Source organism: Poecilia mexicana, unplaced genomic scaffold (genome assembly GCF_051168715.1).
Source record: "Poecilia mexicana isolate PSO_F unplaced genomic scaffold, ASM5116871v1 scaffold_9, whole genome shotgun sequence".
Classification (NCBI taxonomy): domain Eukaryota; kingdom Metazoa; phylum Chordata; class Actinopteri; order Cyprinodontiformes; family Poeciliidae; genus Poecilia; species Poecilia mexicana.
Window position 1 is genome coordinate 16329503 of NW_028263378.1, and position 18122 is coordinate 16347624.

An 18122-nucleotide genomic window follows, 5' to 3' on the forward strand; every position below is an offset into this window, starting at 1 on the left:
GAGCCTAAATATTGAAGTCATTGCTGTAGAATATCACACATTTATCACTGAAACCTGACAGAGAATATTCTGCCACAAAACAATCAGCTGTTCAGCTTATGTTATTTTTCACAATGGTCTGATTTTGAAATTGGGATCAAACTATTTTACATTTTTGATGGAAAACAAACCTTGAAGGTACTAATAAGCATGAGCTCACATTTTAAAACAGTTGATTTTTGGAATATATGAGAGCTACTTTACAGATAATTTGATTAAATCCATTCTTATTTTACTAATCTCCAGATAAATTAAACATGGTTTAATGGATTAAAGCTTTGACAATAAGCTCAAGCTAGGACACTAAAATAAATTATAAAAAAGTAGAATATAGCTAATTATATAAAATAAAAATGTCAAAAAAAACAACTATAATGAACACTCGTGGAGTTTACATAGGATCGTATTATCTAAATAAATATGTATAATTATTTTTAATTAAATGAGACAAAACAGGCAAAATAATTTCAGAAGAAAAGTGTTTATTACAAGAACAACTTGAAAGCATTTTAAGAATTAGAAAAAAAACTTTTTTCAGTATCGCTTTTGTATACTTACATAGTACACAAGATCAAGCAATCTGTATATCTTTCTTCATTTTTTATTTATTTTTTTTGGTAAAATGGCATTACATCACAAACATTCAAATTTCACCGATTTAGATTAAAGACAAGTGAGAGTCTCAGAGTCTCATGACATTTTAAAATGGTGTGCACAAAAAGCAGGCTTTTTAAATTTAAATAAGTTTTATGAATGTCAACAATTTTTCCATGCTTTCTTGATGTCACAGCTTATGTAGCTGGTAGGTTTAGACTACCAGTAAAATTGATATTTAAACGCATCAAAACAAATTTGAAATTCAACAAATTAAAACAAAGGTAACAATAAATTTATACAAGTAAAAACCTATGGCTCCAACAAGACAGACGCAGGCTAAATTATTTAAGGCTATGTGCATCTTCAAAAGTTCAAAACTTAGCCAAATATACATTTTTAAAAGGGTTGTTCCATTTTCATAGGTGGCAATATTTCAACAGATTTCCTCACATTGCTGGATTCTCCAAACCCCGTTCACCTTCAGTCCACTGGACACAGAGGTCATCTGAGCCCAGTCAGAGCTGACGCCATAAATAAATAAATTAGATCAACATCTTTTCCTTCTTTACTCCAACTCTATACATATTACCATACCATATGTACATACAGTACATGCATGAACATAATCTCTACACTTTCTTTTTAACCCATTCACTTACAGTGTGCTGCAAAAACATGCATATATTCCACATTATTCACACTAAAACCCTCAATATAAGATGTTTTGAAGTCTCAGCAAAAACTTTTATACTTTCAAATTCATTTTACAAAATTTGCACCTCTCGATTACATAAAACAGTACTGTAGTTGTTTCTGCAGTCCTGTATTGATGCAACAGCAGCTTGAAAACAAAAGAAAACCTCCATATCCAGTTACACCATCAATTATTCAAGCCCTTTGCAGACACTCAAGTTAGCGCCTTGCTTCATCCATTTGTTTCCATTGGGTCATTCTATTGTTACTGGTTCTAATCAGCGCCAGATCATGGACAATATAAGCATGTGTAGGGAAAAAAAATACAACAAATGTCTTTTTTAGCCACTAGATGTCACCACCAGTTTGTTTAATTGCCACCACAGTCAGGATGGAATATGTTAGGATTTCCCATGGAGTGTAACTTTACATCAAATTTAATGTAGAATTAAAGTAGCCAATGTTCTTCAATTAAAAAAAACATTCACATTAAATACTTTCAATTTATTTCACAATAAACAGTAAATTATGGTAATGTAGTGTTACCGAATTCAAGCTACAAAAACATTCAAAAATAAATTCATGACAAAACATTTAAGGCAAAGGGAGTTGTCAAGGCATTTTCCAACACCATATATGAATTGCATAGCTAAGGCATGATGCGCCTTATTACAGCAATGTATGTACATCAAAACTGTATATTCCATGCCTTGTATTTACAAAAACACTCACCCAGCATGTATTTACACATTCATTCTCGTCAGCGTGCGATTCCTGCTGCTCACACATATTAAACGCTGAACACCAGAGTGCTGTTTGGTCAAAGAAGGAGCTCTCAACTTTTCCATTTCAGTGACAATGACGCACTTAACTCAAATCTCTTTATATTTTTCATAATTCATCCATTTAAAAGTATAAATTAAAAGCATATTCTGCATTAAAATAACCAAATTGGACACAAATTGAGAATTAAATAAATATTATTAACCTTGACTACGATGATTGACTGCTGTACAGACATTAGTTGACAACTTATGCATCACGAGGTCAGCTGAATCTATGTTGTTGAGTATGCACGTTACACAATGAGTAAAATGTATGTATTTATCTACTAAACCTCATATTAACATCAGCAATGTGCAGAATCCTACATCTTTAGTACCAGTATTCTGACTACTAAAGTAAACTGAGAGACGATGACCAACTGCAACAGAAAAAGGTCCATTTGACCACTGGTTTAGTCTTAGTGCAGTTTTATAAAGCTGAAGCTTTAAATACGTGCCACTTAACCATGCCCTGTGGTGCGGCACATGGCAGCACATATGTTCTTTCTATCTCTGGATGTCAACTGTGAGAATGTGTGCAGCTAGGAGAGAGAGAAAAAAACACTATGTTTGGCAAAAACAGCCCCATGCAAACAATGTCATAATAAAAATAAAGACCATTCCTTTGGTAATAAAGAATTTGGCTTGAGTGCAAAAAAAGCAAAATGGACCCCAACAGGAAAACAATGGAGATACGCCAAGAAACACGTTAGTGACCTAAATCAGATGATTTACAGCTTGACCAGCCAGGGTGAACTCAGAAAGGTTATCGAACTATAGGCACTAAAAGCATTAATAAGCTGAGTTAAACCGTAGGGCTAGAGCTAAAGTTACTGACTGTAGAGGACTCAAACGTAAAATAATTTACAAAACCATTTCCTACAGAGCCATGTTGGTTGCTAATGCTATTCCCAAAAACTAGACCTCGGCAGTTGTTGACCATGAAATGAAATTTTGAAGTTTGGGTCATTTTGTGCAAAAAGACTAAATTACAGAAACGAGTCTTCCGCATCAGGATGTCTGGCTTGAGGATCTTTTGGCATATTGGCAAAAAGAAAAAACTACTCAGACCGTACGTCAGTAGATATTAGGAAGGCTAAACATCAAATAGTAAAGCAGCTCATTTTCACACGTTTGAGTTTTTAACCTCTGTCTGCCATGGAAAATGTCGGTTCTAGAAATTATGCCTGCCTTTAGGAAATACTCAAGTTAGTGTTAGCATCTACAGTCTACACTAACAATGTTACTAATGATACTAAAGACAGACATTAGCTTGTTAAAATGTGTGTTTTACATTAATAAAACCCTGTTTTACAGCAACTGCTATATTTTTAACATTACTTTTTAGAGTTCTTGAAATACCAACTTCTTATAATAAACAAAAATTAATATTGGCAGGTCAAAGCTTTCTAAAATTCAGAAATCAGACATCAGCCAAAATTCTTTTATCGGTGCGTCTTTAAAAAAAATCTTAATGAAAAGTTGTTTAACATGCAGTGACAACAGATTTTAGCCCAAAAGTAAGTCTTTTTTTCAATTACACAGTAGTCAAAGAGCCTGCTGCAGCAGTCAGTTTTGTGCTATAGCTTCAGTGTCTAGGCTTCCCTGTGCAGCGTAGGAGCAGTCTTTGTTGCCTACAGCTGGAGAGTGAGACTGAGGATGGATCATGTCTGTGAAGTTCTGGTGCAAGTTCTTGCATGAAGCAGGATGGGCGGTCTTACGTGACAGTGGCGGCGTATTGCAAGGGGACAGAGTTTTGTTAGTGTGAACATTTTTGTGTCTGACAGGTGTGGGGATTCGTGAGGGCGTGTTCTGCAGCCTGTCGTCAGTACGAGGCCTTAACTTTACACCCGGTTTGTGCTCGGAGATCGGGACTTCGTTGCTTTGTCCATTTTCCCCATTGGTTATTTTTAAGGATGTTGGAGGAGACCCGGAGCGGGATTCACTCAAGCTAAAGGACATTGAGGAGTTTTCACTTGAGGAATCCTGGAAAGAGCAGTCCTCAGATGGTGCAAGGGGTACAGGTGATAGACGACCCTCTGGAGGCAGGAGGTTATCACTATTGCCACCATTTTCAAGATCATATGGTAGATTAGGCAGGTGATTTTCTAGGGGAACGTCTCCTTCTGTCACTGAGCTCAAGTCAAGTGGACATCTTTGACCGGAGATCCCACCTGTAGGAGAACACCCATGTTCTCCATTCATATTCCTGCTGTCTATAGCAGGTTGGGAGGGGATATGGTTCATTAGCTCATCGGACTTGGTATCTCTAATGCCAGGCAAAGAAGCTGGAGCTTCCCTTTTCTCTTCTAAGCTAGAAATTGCGGGGAGTTTCTTGAGACCCCCTTTCCAGTCCCCCCAGTGTTCACACTCTGTGTGACCCAAACCATCAAGTTCACCAAGATTTTGTCCATAAAGTATATTTAAAGGGTCCTCTGGTGGGAAGTGTTGGAGGTTAGTCCTCTTGGATTGCTTGAGGTAAGGTAGGCTTCCGATCTTTGCACCCACATTTAGGGAAGAAGTGGAGGAGTTAGAGGAAGAAGAAGCAGAATCAGACAGAGCAGGCTCAGTGAGTGCATGTGCTGCCTGCGGCGTTGCTCTTCCTACAGCCTTACCAGTAAAATTCCCCTTGACCTGCTGAGAATTGGCCAGAAACTCAGCCTCGAAGCTGCGATAGAGGTCCTGTTCTTTCTGAGGGTCAAATGGCGGCAGCGTTTGGTATCCTAACCCAGGCCCGTCCTCTCCAGCCTCCTGGTTCTCCATGTGAGAAATGTTCTTAGGCTGGCCTCGCACAGCTGATCGAGGAGCCTGTGAGAGTCGAGGGGAGCGGGTAGCACAGTTGTTAGAGTTACGAGGAGATGAGTGTGGTGGACGTCGCCCTCCAGGGGTGACAGGGGGTAGTAGCTTGCCTTTACCTGTGGATGGTGAGTGGGGCACTTGGGGTCTGGGAGTAGTGACAGTCTTCTTGACAGGGCTGCTGTTGATGCTTTGGACTCCTTTGACTGGCGAGTTGTTGCATGAGAATGGCTGCTTCTTACTGAAAGCAGCAACCCCCCTGGGAGAGGACGGGGCTACCTGTTTAGGCAGATCTGCTTGTCTTTCTGGAGGTGGGCGCTGGGAAGTCCGAGGAGAGGAACAGTGTGCAGGGCTGCCATCACTTGACAAGGTGCTGCTTGTTAACTTACTCTGGCTGTGAGAACGAGGAACATGGAGCCTCCTCGGACCATCATTTCCAACAGAGCGCCCTCTGTCCGTCCGAGATGTCCGTGTACCATCAGAAGATCCTGTTGGTGGGTTGGGTTTTAGTGCAGGCGGAAGCGAGGAACGCTCCCGCGACTGGCTGCGTGCACGTGGAGTTGAGGAACGTGTGGATGGGGTTTGACTGCCTGCTCCTGCTCTCTCAATCATGTGCTTTCCTTCCTTGCGGTTGACAAGCAGTACCACTTGTTCACCAGAGCGCCGTGAAGGGCCACCAAGTGACTGCCGCCCGCCTCCCCCTCCTCCTTTAGAGGAGGCTGTAGAAGAGTCACTATCTCCGGAGAGACGTCTTGTCAATGTTTCTTTATTCCTGCATGCATAGCAGACAGTGATTAAAAATAAAGTAACACCTAAAGTCCATTACATTTCTATCTTAACATTCAGTCATTTGCTTACACAGTGCCTCACATGCAACTTCTCATTGTGATGCCCTACAACCAATAATCTCTTTGTAGGGTTATTGGACAATGTATTTTACTGAGAGTAAAATAGATTGTAAAGTGCCATAACTGAACACATATGTTGCTGTTCAAATATGTTCAAATCTTGAGATTGAAGTGCCAAACTTTTGAGATTTTTATGTGTAAAAGTAATCATGTTTCAAATTCTTTTCACTTGAAATTCATTGTAAAGTTTGTGTTGCTCAGTCATAAAAATCTAAAGTTCTTACAGTGAAATTTGTGGTCGTCTCATGACAAATTTTCTAAAGAGTTCAAGGGTTGTGAAGACTTTTGTAAGGCACTGTATTTCAATATTCGTGAAAAAACCATGAAACTTCTGACACCAATATGTCTTATTTTCCCCCTTCACTTTATGATGTGGCGTGCATCAAGCTGCACTGCACACAGTTTATCTGACGGCAGGCTCATGTGTGTCTTGCAACACAGAGCAGTGGCAGCGAGGGGGGATTACAAGGAAGATGAGAGCCTCTGGGGGCAGGATTAGGAGTCTCACAGATTTTCGAGCCTAACGCATACCACTGGCCTTTCTACAAACAGAAGCCACTTTGTTGTCACATACCTAGAGGACCGTCGGGTTTATCAGCTTACTACTCACATTCTTTGGAGGAGAAACTAAGATAGACACACACAGACCTGATTGAACAGAGGTGGTGTTATTTAAATTGATTGAAAAGTGCAACTGTGCAGTTGCACTGTACCGTCCAATGCTGACTAAACTCAACTCAAAGTGGCTCCCTGATACCTAGGGTATCAGGTATCCTAGGTATACCTAGGATACCTGATCACTGCTCACTGTTTGAGCAGTGATCAAACAATAGAGTTTTCCCTATCGATCTAAGTGTTTGTCACCTTTTATGATGACATTCCCAGTGAAAAAGAGACTGTATTGTCTTATACTTTTATATATTCAATAATTGAAAAAAAAGATGTGAGTAGAATTATCAACAAGTAGTATCAAAACAAAGTGCATGCTAGCACTGGCATTGATTTGATCAAACTACCATGCTGATACTCTGCGTTGGCGAATAACATTCTTAAACAGAGGTGACTATGAGACATCATAATCATAATTGTTTGCAAAAGTATTTGAAAATGCAGCAAAGTGCAATGCATCCTCCTCTGTCCCCACATATTTGCCCAGGAGAGACTTCTGTAAAGTCAATGACTCAGATTTTCTTAGATGGAAAACTTTTTTTTAACTGAATTTCACAGCTTTTTTTTTTTATTACCAAAATCAAATTTGACTGCATTTGAATTTGAATCTGTCAAATATTGTCAAAAGAGGATCTCCCTCATCTATGGAGAGTTAATTGAATCCCTTGCTGCAGTGACTGAAGCCTACACTTTCTAAAAGAAGACAGATGAGCCACACACAGGCTTGGAGCGATGGTCATCTACTAACTATCCAAATCTATGACACGGTTAAATTTGGTTTACTGGGAAAGACCAATCCAATTTTCTTTATCTTATTGTCTTTACAATCTATTCAACTATGTATAATAATCTGAAGTTTATGATCAGTATTTTTGCTAAGAGGGAAGTGCAGCACATCAGAGAATGTGGTTTCTGTCTACCATGAAAAAAAAAGAGACAAATTCACCATCCCATCATGTTGTCCCTATGATAATTATATGAATGAAAGTGGAGGGGAGGGAAAAAAGTGAAGTTAATTTTTACAAAATGTTGTCTACCTTCTATCCACAAGAGGGAGCTGCAGGGTGATGCAGGGGCGGATTTATCAACGCAATGTCACCTGAGATTAGATAAATCTGCTCTGGTCTAATCTGTGGTTTCCTGGCATGTTTATTCACTGTGTGTAAGCCTCGCTCTCTGCGCGCCTGTGTGCCCATCTGTGTACAGCACAGAGTGGGCAGCAGAAGCTGAGCATGCTCAGTGAGGACACCTGTAAGACCCCGTATCGGACTTATCTGCACACCTGCACAGCGGTGAAGACGCTCACCTGAGAGGATTAAAGTGGCGCGGCTCCGAGCGATCTCTTTGCGGCTTAGGGAGCAGAGTTCGAGCTCCGGCGGCGTCCACCTCCGTACGGACAGAGGGGTTTTGGGATCGACCAGGTCGTGTGGAGGAAGAGGAGGAGGAAGAGGATACGCTTGGAGCAGAGAGAGGCTCCAAGGAGCGCCTGTCATTGGGTTTGTAAGTCGAAATGCCCTCGTTCCTCCAGTGTGGACCTGGGCTGGTGGAGCGGGAGGAGTGGGCACTGGAGGACTTGCTCTGGGCTCCCTGGCTTTGACCACTTGCTTTAGCCTGGTGGTAGCGGTGAGCTGAGTGGGAAGACACATTAAACGTTTAGCCAACAGTGACCAACAGCTTGTACGATTAAGTCTGTGGTCGGGAAATGTACCACATCACATCGAGACCCGAGAAAAAGCTGATGAAATGAAGTTGCTGTTTGACACAGCTGCTGATAAACTAGTCAGTAAAAGCAGTTTGACAAGTCCAACAAGATAGCAGGACAAACAATCTTTCCTTTGCTACTTGTGGTTAAAGGCATAGCAGTCGGTGTCAGCTAGAGATACTGATCCTTTGACTCTTTAGCAGCGTTTTGGCTTAAGATGGTAGGCCTCACTCAGCAGTGTTGTGTACATACTTTGCAATTGACTGCCTCAAGTAACATTTTATAATTATGACAAGTAAGAAGTTTAAAAGAACAAACTGTAATACTGCATGGTTAAAATGTTATAACCACACAATAATGTATATAAACTGTTGGAAACAAATGACCCTGCATTTTTTTAATGCTTTTTCTGCATTCTCAGTTTCACTTATAGGTTTTTCTAAAATTACTTGGATCTTATAAATGCAGGTCCTTTTCACAGGCAAGTGACGTATTTCACTGTATTCCAGTGCAAATTCTCTCAGAGTGGCAAACCCATCCCTGTTATTTTTCTTTTCGGACTTGTTTGCCGGTGTCCTAATTAGTTGATGAGTTGTTTTATTATGTGCATCCTCCAGCGTTACAAAACATTTCCAGCCCTTCTGGAGCTTTTGGAGTGCTGGCCACATTTTAAAAGATCGGAGCTCTTTGACGATTATTCTTTGCTGATTCAAATAGCTGAACTAGTTTCTTTGTAAGATGTCAAGATCTGCTGTAGTCAGCTGTAAAACAACAAAAAAACCATACATTTGATTTAGGTGTGATGCATGAGAGAAACATTCAAAACATGCAGGAAACTGGCCTTTTAGGAGTGACTTTGGGTATTGTTTCGCTGTATCAACAACAGTGCTGGGTTACTGCTTACGCTCTCTTCTCTTCAGCTCAATCCTCAGCTTTTCTAGTAATTTTATATCTGAGGACTGAGATGGCTATGAAGAAAGATTGAAGATTGAGTTTGAGTCTACTGATTTTGATGAATTTTAAAAGATATACGTTTTGCAGAGTCCAACAAATTTGGTTTAAAATTTGGTCACCAGAACAAACTAAAATGTTTCAACCAACAATAACCAACTTCTATATACATACATTTTGCGTACATCAAATAAAAATACACAACTTTTTTTTTTCTCAGTCTGAAGTGAAAACAGACCAAACTTGTCTTGCTTTAGGTAAGATAGAAATACCAAAATTATCTCTATTTGCTAAATTCTCCAGTGATGCATTTAGCTCTCGTTATTCCTCTCTCTGTAACTACTGGATCATTTAGCTGATAGGAATAACTCTGGTAACTCTAACTAACCTAAAACAAGAGAAGTTTAACTTCAGGCAGCGTAACAAAATGTGTATGAGTCTATTTATTTAGTGTATGTAAACCTCTGGTTGCTACAGAGGCTTGGTGACTGCAGGACGCCGCAGCTATCAGAGGTTCTCTGAAAACTACAGTTTTTATCTCTCGTACCATCCTTTTCACTTCGCGTGGTGGCAAGATAAATATGGTTCCTCGCCCAATCGAATGGACCAGAGGCAGAGAGAAACAGGCCATATTTATCCCCCAGGGTCACAAAACGTTCAGGATTACAAATCAGACGTGTGTAGGGACTCGAGCAACTTTAAAAAAACAAATAAATAAATAAAGTTTCAATATAAAAAAAGGATGTAGTTACATTTATTTCAAAGGGAGTGTAAGAAATAAAAACAATTTTGGCATCAATAAATTTGTCAGTATTTATTGTAATGGACTCCCCTTCCCCCCTTTACTAAATACATTTATTCAAAATAAAGTCAGAAGTTTCAGTTTCTGTAATAAAACACTCTGTTATTTACAGGCTTTTCCAACATGTTTTATTCAAGTTTTTCTCTGTGTATTCTCGAACATCTAAAGTATTTCACAGTTTTAACATTTGTCAGAGTAGTTTTTTTTGTGCAACTAGTAAACTAGAAACTTAGAAAAGCCTTTATTATTTTACTTCTAAGACTTCTAAAGGCTGCTTTAAAAGCTTGTGTGCTTTGTGGTGAAAAACACTGGTGAACGATAGGGTTGGCATGACTCACGTTGCACATGTGCATTATAGGTTAGTGTGGGCAGTGGAGTGACTGCACATTTTAAATGGCAGTTTTGTAGCATTTCCCAAAACCTACATGTTGTTTTTTTTTTTTTGTTGTTTTTTTTTAATCGGGATGTAATTGCAGACGAGGTCCACTGTGACGCAGACCGGTTAAACGGCCTCAGGTGTCTGAGTCAGAAGAGCTGAAACAGTGGGATTAATGCGATGAAAAAAGTTTATCCAACATCTCTGACATTTTACAGTTAGGCCTACAACCTCACAAGTTTTACTAATGATGCCACACATAAACAATAAAATTGTTTTGTAAGGGCCAAAAGGAGAGCAGGAAGTGACCTCACCGAACGCAGCGCAGCGACACGGATCGTGCTTGTCCAAATAGTGCTCCAACGTGTCCCAACCCCCTCCGACACGCACCATCACATGAGTCCGGAGGACCTTAGGGACGGGAAGAGAAAACAAGGCTTCAATAGATGAAGGGAATGGAAAAGACATGCACATTCAAACTCAAATAAACCTGATTGAACACAAAAACTCCATTGATATGGAAATTTTACAAGCCGGGGCTGCTTGTTGAAGGCAGGGAGGCGGAATCTCAGCGTTACATAAAGTCTGGATTCCCCCCCTTCCTCTCACGTCCCCTCCACTCCTTCCTGCATAGTAAAAAAAAAAAAAAAAAGGCATATTCTCCATTTGGGATTTCTACAGGATGATTTTGCACTGTATTAAGTTTCTTCTGCTGTCTGCTTGTCTCCCCAACAGAGATTTTGTTTTTCAGGAGCAATTAGAAAAAGGGGGAATTGGGATAAGCTCAGAGAGGAGGGTTTGGGGTGTGTGTCACTTTCCCCTCCCTTACGCGCTTCTTAGCACACACCCACAACATCAGGCCGAGAAGCCTCTCTCCCTCCAGGCAGAGGCCGCCTTCGTTGAAGCTGCGCACTTCCCTTGATGTGACAGCTCTGTGGATGCAGCCCGCCGCTCCCCCGGGTTGTGTAACACAGTCTGTCTGCCACATGTTTCAAAGGTTGCCCCCTCCACTGAATGCGAGGGCATCCAAGGCAATCCATACTGTCAAATCTGAGTGAGCTGGCACAGAGTTTATTTAATTTGCATTCACCCATGTGGCTCTGCATCTTATCAGCATGACTGTGGTCAAAAAGAGAAGGCCGACAACGGATGAACTCCACAGTCTGACTTCTGTGACTTTGTTTGCTCTGCCTCGGTGCCCTTCTACATGAAATCCATCAAAACAGCTCATCTGCTTATCTCTATCAAAGCAGTGGCTATAAACTGCTTGCTCACCACTGCTTTGACCTCCTGCCAGTAACAGGTTTACTGTCTGTGTGATGTTTGTGTGACCACCACCACGAGCCAGCAGCGCAAAGCCAGTTACACGTGGTCCGAAACACGCCATCATGTTTTAAGCGTCTCTGCCGTCAGACATCAGCTAAAGAAGATTTGCGTTCTTTCTCACTCATGCATATTTGTTTTATGTTTGAATATGTCCGTCTAACTTGTTTGTTGTTATTTTATCACAGTGAGTGGCTGTGATAACGGTACCAGCAGCTGGGAATGCAAGCTAAGGCTTCAGTGAAGAAGAGCAAATATGAAAAGCCTTTAACATTGTTGTCATTTTGCAGGAGACTAAATCACTGTGCTGTGGATGAATTAATCATTAACAGAGAAGTAGTAGTAAATGATAAAATAATAAAAGAGGCCAGACCTTCTGAAAGTATTTATACACCTTTAACCTTTCCAGAATTGACATCACCAACAAAAATTGAATGTGTTTCATTGGGAATTTAAGTGGCAATCCAACCTAAAGAAGCATAATTGAGAAGTTGGAGGAAAATCTTTTATCTTTTATTGGTTTTTACGATTTTATTATTATTATTATTAACCCTAAGGAAAATTCAGACCAGCTAATTGCTCTAACAAGTCACTTAATTAGTAAACAGAGTCAGAAAAAAACAACAACCTGTCAGACATCAGAGTTTGGTTAGAGAACCGTAGTGATATCCCTTTTCCTGATGGGAAAATAAACAGTAAGGATCAACCTAAACATACGTCAGGAGCAACATGGAGAGAAAGGAAAAGCTGTTCAGAGTTAAAAAAAAAAAAAAAAAAAATGAACGAAGCAACGTACAGGCCCCTGTGTTTCCATTCAACATAATACCTGTGACAAGACTTAAAAGTTAAAGTTTAGAGACACTCTTCATCCAATCTGACTGATTTTGGGCTTTTTTATTTTATTTTATTTTTTTTTTACAAAGATGATGATGATAATGCAAGATATGCAGAAACAAAATACTTAACACTTTGGAGTGTGGGTTTGTAATATAAGAAAATGTGAATAAGTTTAAACTGCATTAATTCCTTCATTCATCATCACTGCGCTTCACTTGTCTCCTCAGGTAACGACTTTCTCCCTCTGATCATTATACATCCATGATGCATCAGCATCACTGAGGAGTTCCCCCCCCCCCCCGGCTGACTGCTTGTGAAGGAACCATGTTCCACTTCAAAACTGCATCTCAGCTGCCTGTTTTACAGACAGATGAGCGGGGTGAGGGGTTTCACGGGCTTTTTTAAGACCACAGAGACACAATCCCTGTTTCTATGGGAACAGCGAACAGAGAGGCTTCTTGTCTGCTTTGCTGAGGCGTGTTCTGCCACTGTCCCGATATTAAACTCGTGGTTCATTTCAGCTGTTGTTCTCAATGTCTGGAGCCTCTCCTCCCACTGAAAAGTAACCCACACCCTAAGGACAAAAACATCCCATTACCCACCACCCCTCCGCTCACAGGGTGATGTTTGCTTTCATGACTTCATCCCGCTTCAGTGTGAGATCCTTGTCACAGCTTTAGTAGCTGAATAGGAGTCTGTAGGCTGCTTTTAAATCACAGGAGAGGAATAAAGGAAGTGTGTTGGGTGCACTTGGAGCTGCTTAGGCGAGTGCATATTCACTGTCATCCCCAGCGATGAATCAGCAGAAGGAGGAAACAGCATGAAGAGAGCCAGTCTGACAAGTCAGAGGCTCCGAGACATGAAAACAATCACAAACCCCAACACCGTCTCAAGTATGACTCTTGAACTGAAAGGACTTCTTAAAGAGACAAACACTAAAAAGAGCAGTTCACAGGGCAACTTGTGAGTGATAAGATGTCAGGAAATACAGGGAGGAATTGGATTTTCCTCTTATTTTATGGTAAAATCACACTGTTCAGCTGGTTTGTTCTTAAACACTCACAAATGATTGCCTTACTTTGGTGGAAAAAAAAAAAAAACGCTTAAAAATGAACCTATGCTGCATCAAATTCTGGATCTTTCTTCAAACATACATGATGTCGGCATGAAAGAAAAAGGATGGAAAATCCTCTCTCTATGACATTTAAAAAAAAAATCATCTTAGTCAAAATGAAAGTCACTCATCAAGGGTTTTTACTCTCTGCAACTCCTAAGGTAAACTGCTGTCTAAAAGGAGACTAAATGTTTGAAAGGGAAAGAGACGAGCAGCATAGAGGACAGGGAATTTTCAAACCAGTTTAATTCTGATGAAATGAGCTTTACCAGCAACATTTCAAGACATGAATAGAAACAACCTTTACTGAAACACACTAATTGTTGTACAAAAGTAGTAAAAGCGTTATGTGGAAAAAGTTTCTTTTTTTATGTGAGTTATATAAATATCGACTTTCACCTGTAGATGTTCTTTGAAACCTGTGTGTATTTTCTGTGATTCGGGATTTATTTTAAAGGTTTTATGCAAAACATCTTGGACTGATATAGGCAAAACAAATCCATCACGTGGACATAATTACACACTGAAACAAAAAACTACAAATTTGCCTCATTTTGCCAACATTTTAAATGATCTCAGCATTTATGTATGTTATCAGCAGAAGAAGAAAGTCCAAATTAGATCTAATAATACTGGTACAGATTACTGCATCTTTATAAATTCAAAGGGTAAAACTGAATCTACTGTTTATGCTCTAACTACTTTCATACAGCTGTTTGTGTTAAGAGTTGCATACTGTAATTCAAAATAGACTATAGTAGGTAAAATACATTAGAACCCATTGGATATTATATCGAAGGCAAAGACCAAATGGTGCCACCAGAAATGACAAATAATGCTAGACCTTGCAGCCAAAGAGTCTGACGGTGTAATTTAACTACATGGAAACTGGAAAACCATCCAAAGAGTCCATTAATCTGGCTCCGGTGCAGCTGAGGCAGGAGAGACCAAATCGATCTCTTCTGAACTGGCCTTCCTGTAATATGCCCAGAGGAACGGTGAGGGTACGTATCAACTCCCAAACTGGGAGAAACATGACAACAGTCCGGCAGCTTCAGCCAAGATAAGGAGAGCGCAGGAAATTACCTAACGCTCTATTTGCGTCTGCATAGAAAAGGTTGCTTCCTGGGTGTGGGCCAGAGAAACGCAGCTTGTAAAAACTCTCACAAGACAAAGAAATCACAGAGCCGTTACATGAAAGCACTTTAAAGTGGCCTGGATTAACCAAGCAGCTGAGTTTTACACAGTATCTGTTGCTTCATAACCCTTGGAACAACACACGATGCCATATGGCACCATACGGTTCCACCCAATTACTGAACCTCTTCGGTGCCAAATATAGCAGCAGAATGTTTGTAGCTTTCAGCATTTATGATCGGCGCTTCGGTTTTACCGTTTCATTTAGTTTCTGTCAGTTACTCAATCTCACCATGACAAAGTATTAGGGACAGATAATTGGAGGAAAACAATGAGAAGGAAATATTTTTTTATTGTTTATTTGTTTTGTGATTAAATTTGAAATGTAGTAAAAAAATAAAAATAAATGAGAGAGAGAGAGAAAAAGGCAAAGCAATGAGATGAAAATGTGTAACAACAACGAAGCCAAAAGGATGAGAAGAAAGCCAGAGCGGACAAGTGAGAAAAATATCAAGAATAAAGTTGAAACAACACTGGAGCAAAGACCTGCAACAATCACGGCATGTATAAATGAGCTATCGCTTTAGAACAGGATTTATTAACAAAATATGTTCTCTTAAACACGGTGGATGCAAACTCTTGGTCAGGATGGATGCTGACTCGACGCTGACCCAACCTGCTTGGAGAGAACGTAGCAGTTTCATGATTTTGCCATTTCTTTAAGATTTTATTTCCACTTTATTGTCAATATTTTCACTTAAACCACAAAACGTTTGTCTCATATTTCATCTTTACTCTTGAAATCAAATTTCAACGTCATTCTCAAGATTTCACCTTTATTTTGCAAAAGAAGAGCGGCCCTACAGTACATGACGTACTCCTGATATCTGTCAGTATGTTAAGTGCGGCGACAGAAACTCATCCAAGAACTAATAAAACTGCCATGTCCTGATGGGGACATTTTAAAGATTATTCCTTCCACCACACCTCAATGTACCTCTAAGCTTTATAAGAAACACATTCCCTTTCTGGCTATTCTGCAGGACTGAACAAAGTCACTTGAGGTTAACCAAGTTTTCTCTGGAGATCATAACTCTCAGATAGGCTCAGTTATGGTTGCAAATAATTATTTTATTTCGACATTAAAGTGCGTGTACAGACAAAGCTCCAATAGAGACACCCACAAAAGTTATCTTGCACAATATTCGGTACAGTCATTATGATGAAATTCTTCATTGGGCCAAAAGAGAATACAAAGAAAGCAGTCATGAAGTTATTAATCTGTTACTGAAATCCTGTCAAACTCCACTCATTTTCTATACAGAAAAGACTAATACATTTTGAATAATAGAGTTAAAGTGATTGAATTTATCTGCGATTTTACCACTGATGACGATAAATATTTATGTATATGTATTATGTATATGTAAAGTGCTAGGCATGGATGGAGAGGCTGTACTTTGTCTACTTTGATCTAAATTAAAATCCAAGTATGTCTTTCTTTCACTGAATTTTTGGTTTTTATTTTTTTTTTTACTGTAGCTCTTTTATAGGAATAGGATGTTAGGAAGGTACAATAAAGGACGACTTGAACCCCAGTCTTCAGTTTGACGAAGCCCACTTGTTCGTAGTTCAATTAACAAAACTCTTTTGAAATCTGAACATTATTTTTCTATTTCTACAACATGTGTGAGTTTGGTATTAAATTCGAAAAGCCTCGTTCATGAGTACGCAATCAGGAAAAATCTGCAAAAAATTTATATTTCACTGGTTGCCATTTATCATTTTAACCCGTCTGTCATCAAAAGGCAGGAATGCACTTTATTGTTTTAGTTTGCTCATCCGTCCTAGTGCAATCGTAGAAATTCAATCAAGTTTTAAAGTAAACATTTAACTGTTGAGTCATATCAAGAGAAGAACTCATCTACTAACTATTTAGCAAAGCTTGTGAAACTCAAGCTAATAAAGTATGAATTCAAAGTTACATATGTGCTGCACATTCAAGCGCAAAAGTAAAACACAACGCCGTTTGATAAACAGCAACTCCAATAGATCAGACCTACCCTGATGAAGATCAGCGCACTGGAGTCTCCTACTTTGTACTTCCCTTCCGACACTTTAATCATAGGAAACTGAGCTGGACAGGAACACTGGCCAAGGATTTCACGTACCTGATGAGAACAAAAAAGAAAAAAGGGGGAAAAAAACACACACATTATTTTAACAATGACGACGACCTACAAAGGTGACACATATAAGAGGGGGAAGCCTGACAGAGATGCCTTCCTGTTCTTTGAGGAGGTCATGTTTTAGTCATAATTATGTGTAACTGGGGATTAAAGCACTTGCTAGACAAGAGTGCGGCAGCATAACAATGACTCTCCCTCACAGTGTGAGAGATGAACAGTCTCTTGGCTGCCAGAGAGTTGGAGGATGTTGGAGAGTCATCTTCCTGCCAAATCTCCTCTCCAAGCACCTCCTCGGTGATAAAACGCCTTGCCTGGCCGTCTTATCATAATAAAAGCTTCTCTCACCTAATCCTGTTACACAATTACGGTTTTTGAGCTCACCACAAAACATCTCGAAAACACATTTCAGCGCTTAATAATGAACTCTCTCTCTCTCTCTCTCTCTCTGTCTCTCTCTCTGAGCAGCTAATGACACATTCTCTGCTTTTGGCATCATGAACCTAAAGGGTTAAAAAAAGAAAAAAAAAACAAAACCCCAGAGCACTGAGTGGTGGTGGAGATGATGATGATGATGATGTAAGCAGGCCGGTTGTTGCCAGCTGGGATCTGAATCAGGAGTGAGAGCCGGCGCCCTTGCTGTGGTCGAAGGGGGTGCTTATTAGGCAACCAGGAGTCCAGACACAACTGCAGGGCGGAGTGAGATCAGCCCTCTGCTGCACATGCCGGAGCTCTGTCTGGATTGGACGGCCCGCATGTTTGCCTTGGCGTCTCTCTCTCAGACGAAGGCGTGTGCACACTTGTTGACGAGGAGGTAGAGAAAGTGGAGCACCAAAAGGGCGGAAAGCACAGGAGGACGGGATCGGTAGATGCCTCTTAACTTAGTGTGCAAGGACAACAGGGCTGAGGTGCACTGAAATAATCAAATGACACGCTAGAAGAAGATTGCGGGTTGCAAGCTTTTAAAGCCGAGATGTTTACAGCACCTTTCATGAAGTACATCAGGCTTTAGGGATATACTTTGCTTCTGGCAAGTGGCACCTTGTTATTTTCTTTAAATGGCATCCTTCTTTTATCCAATGCTAATTAAAGAGGGGCGACTCTAAGCACTAAGACTCTGCGTCTCACCTGCAGCTACGTTCTCCGTTTCACCTGCTGCACCGAAGCC

General features: G+C 40.1%; 1 protein-coding gene across 1 annotated transcript in view; it reads right to left on the reverse strand.

Annotated features, from left to right (window-relative positions):
- Positions 1–501: 501 nt before the first annotated feature.
- Positions 502–18122, reverse strand: part of gas2l1 (growth arrest-specific 2 like 1) — a 29962-nt gene continuing 12341 nt past the window's right edge. The window contains exons 2-5 of the mRNA XM_014987410.2: positions 16832–16939; positions 10672–10768; positions 7833–8154; positions 502–5721 (exon numbers count right to left, since the gene is read on the reverse strand). Of these exons, the coding sequence (XP_014842896.2) occupies positions 3723–5721; positions 7833–8154; positions 10672–10768; positions 16832–16939 (2526 nt within the window). The 3' untranslated portion in view covers positions 502–3722. The remainder of the gene's footprint in view (positions 5722–7832; positions 8155–10671; positions 10769–16831; positions 16940–18122) is intronic.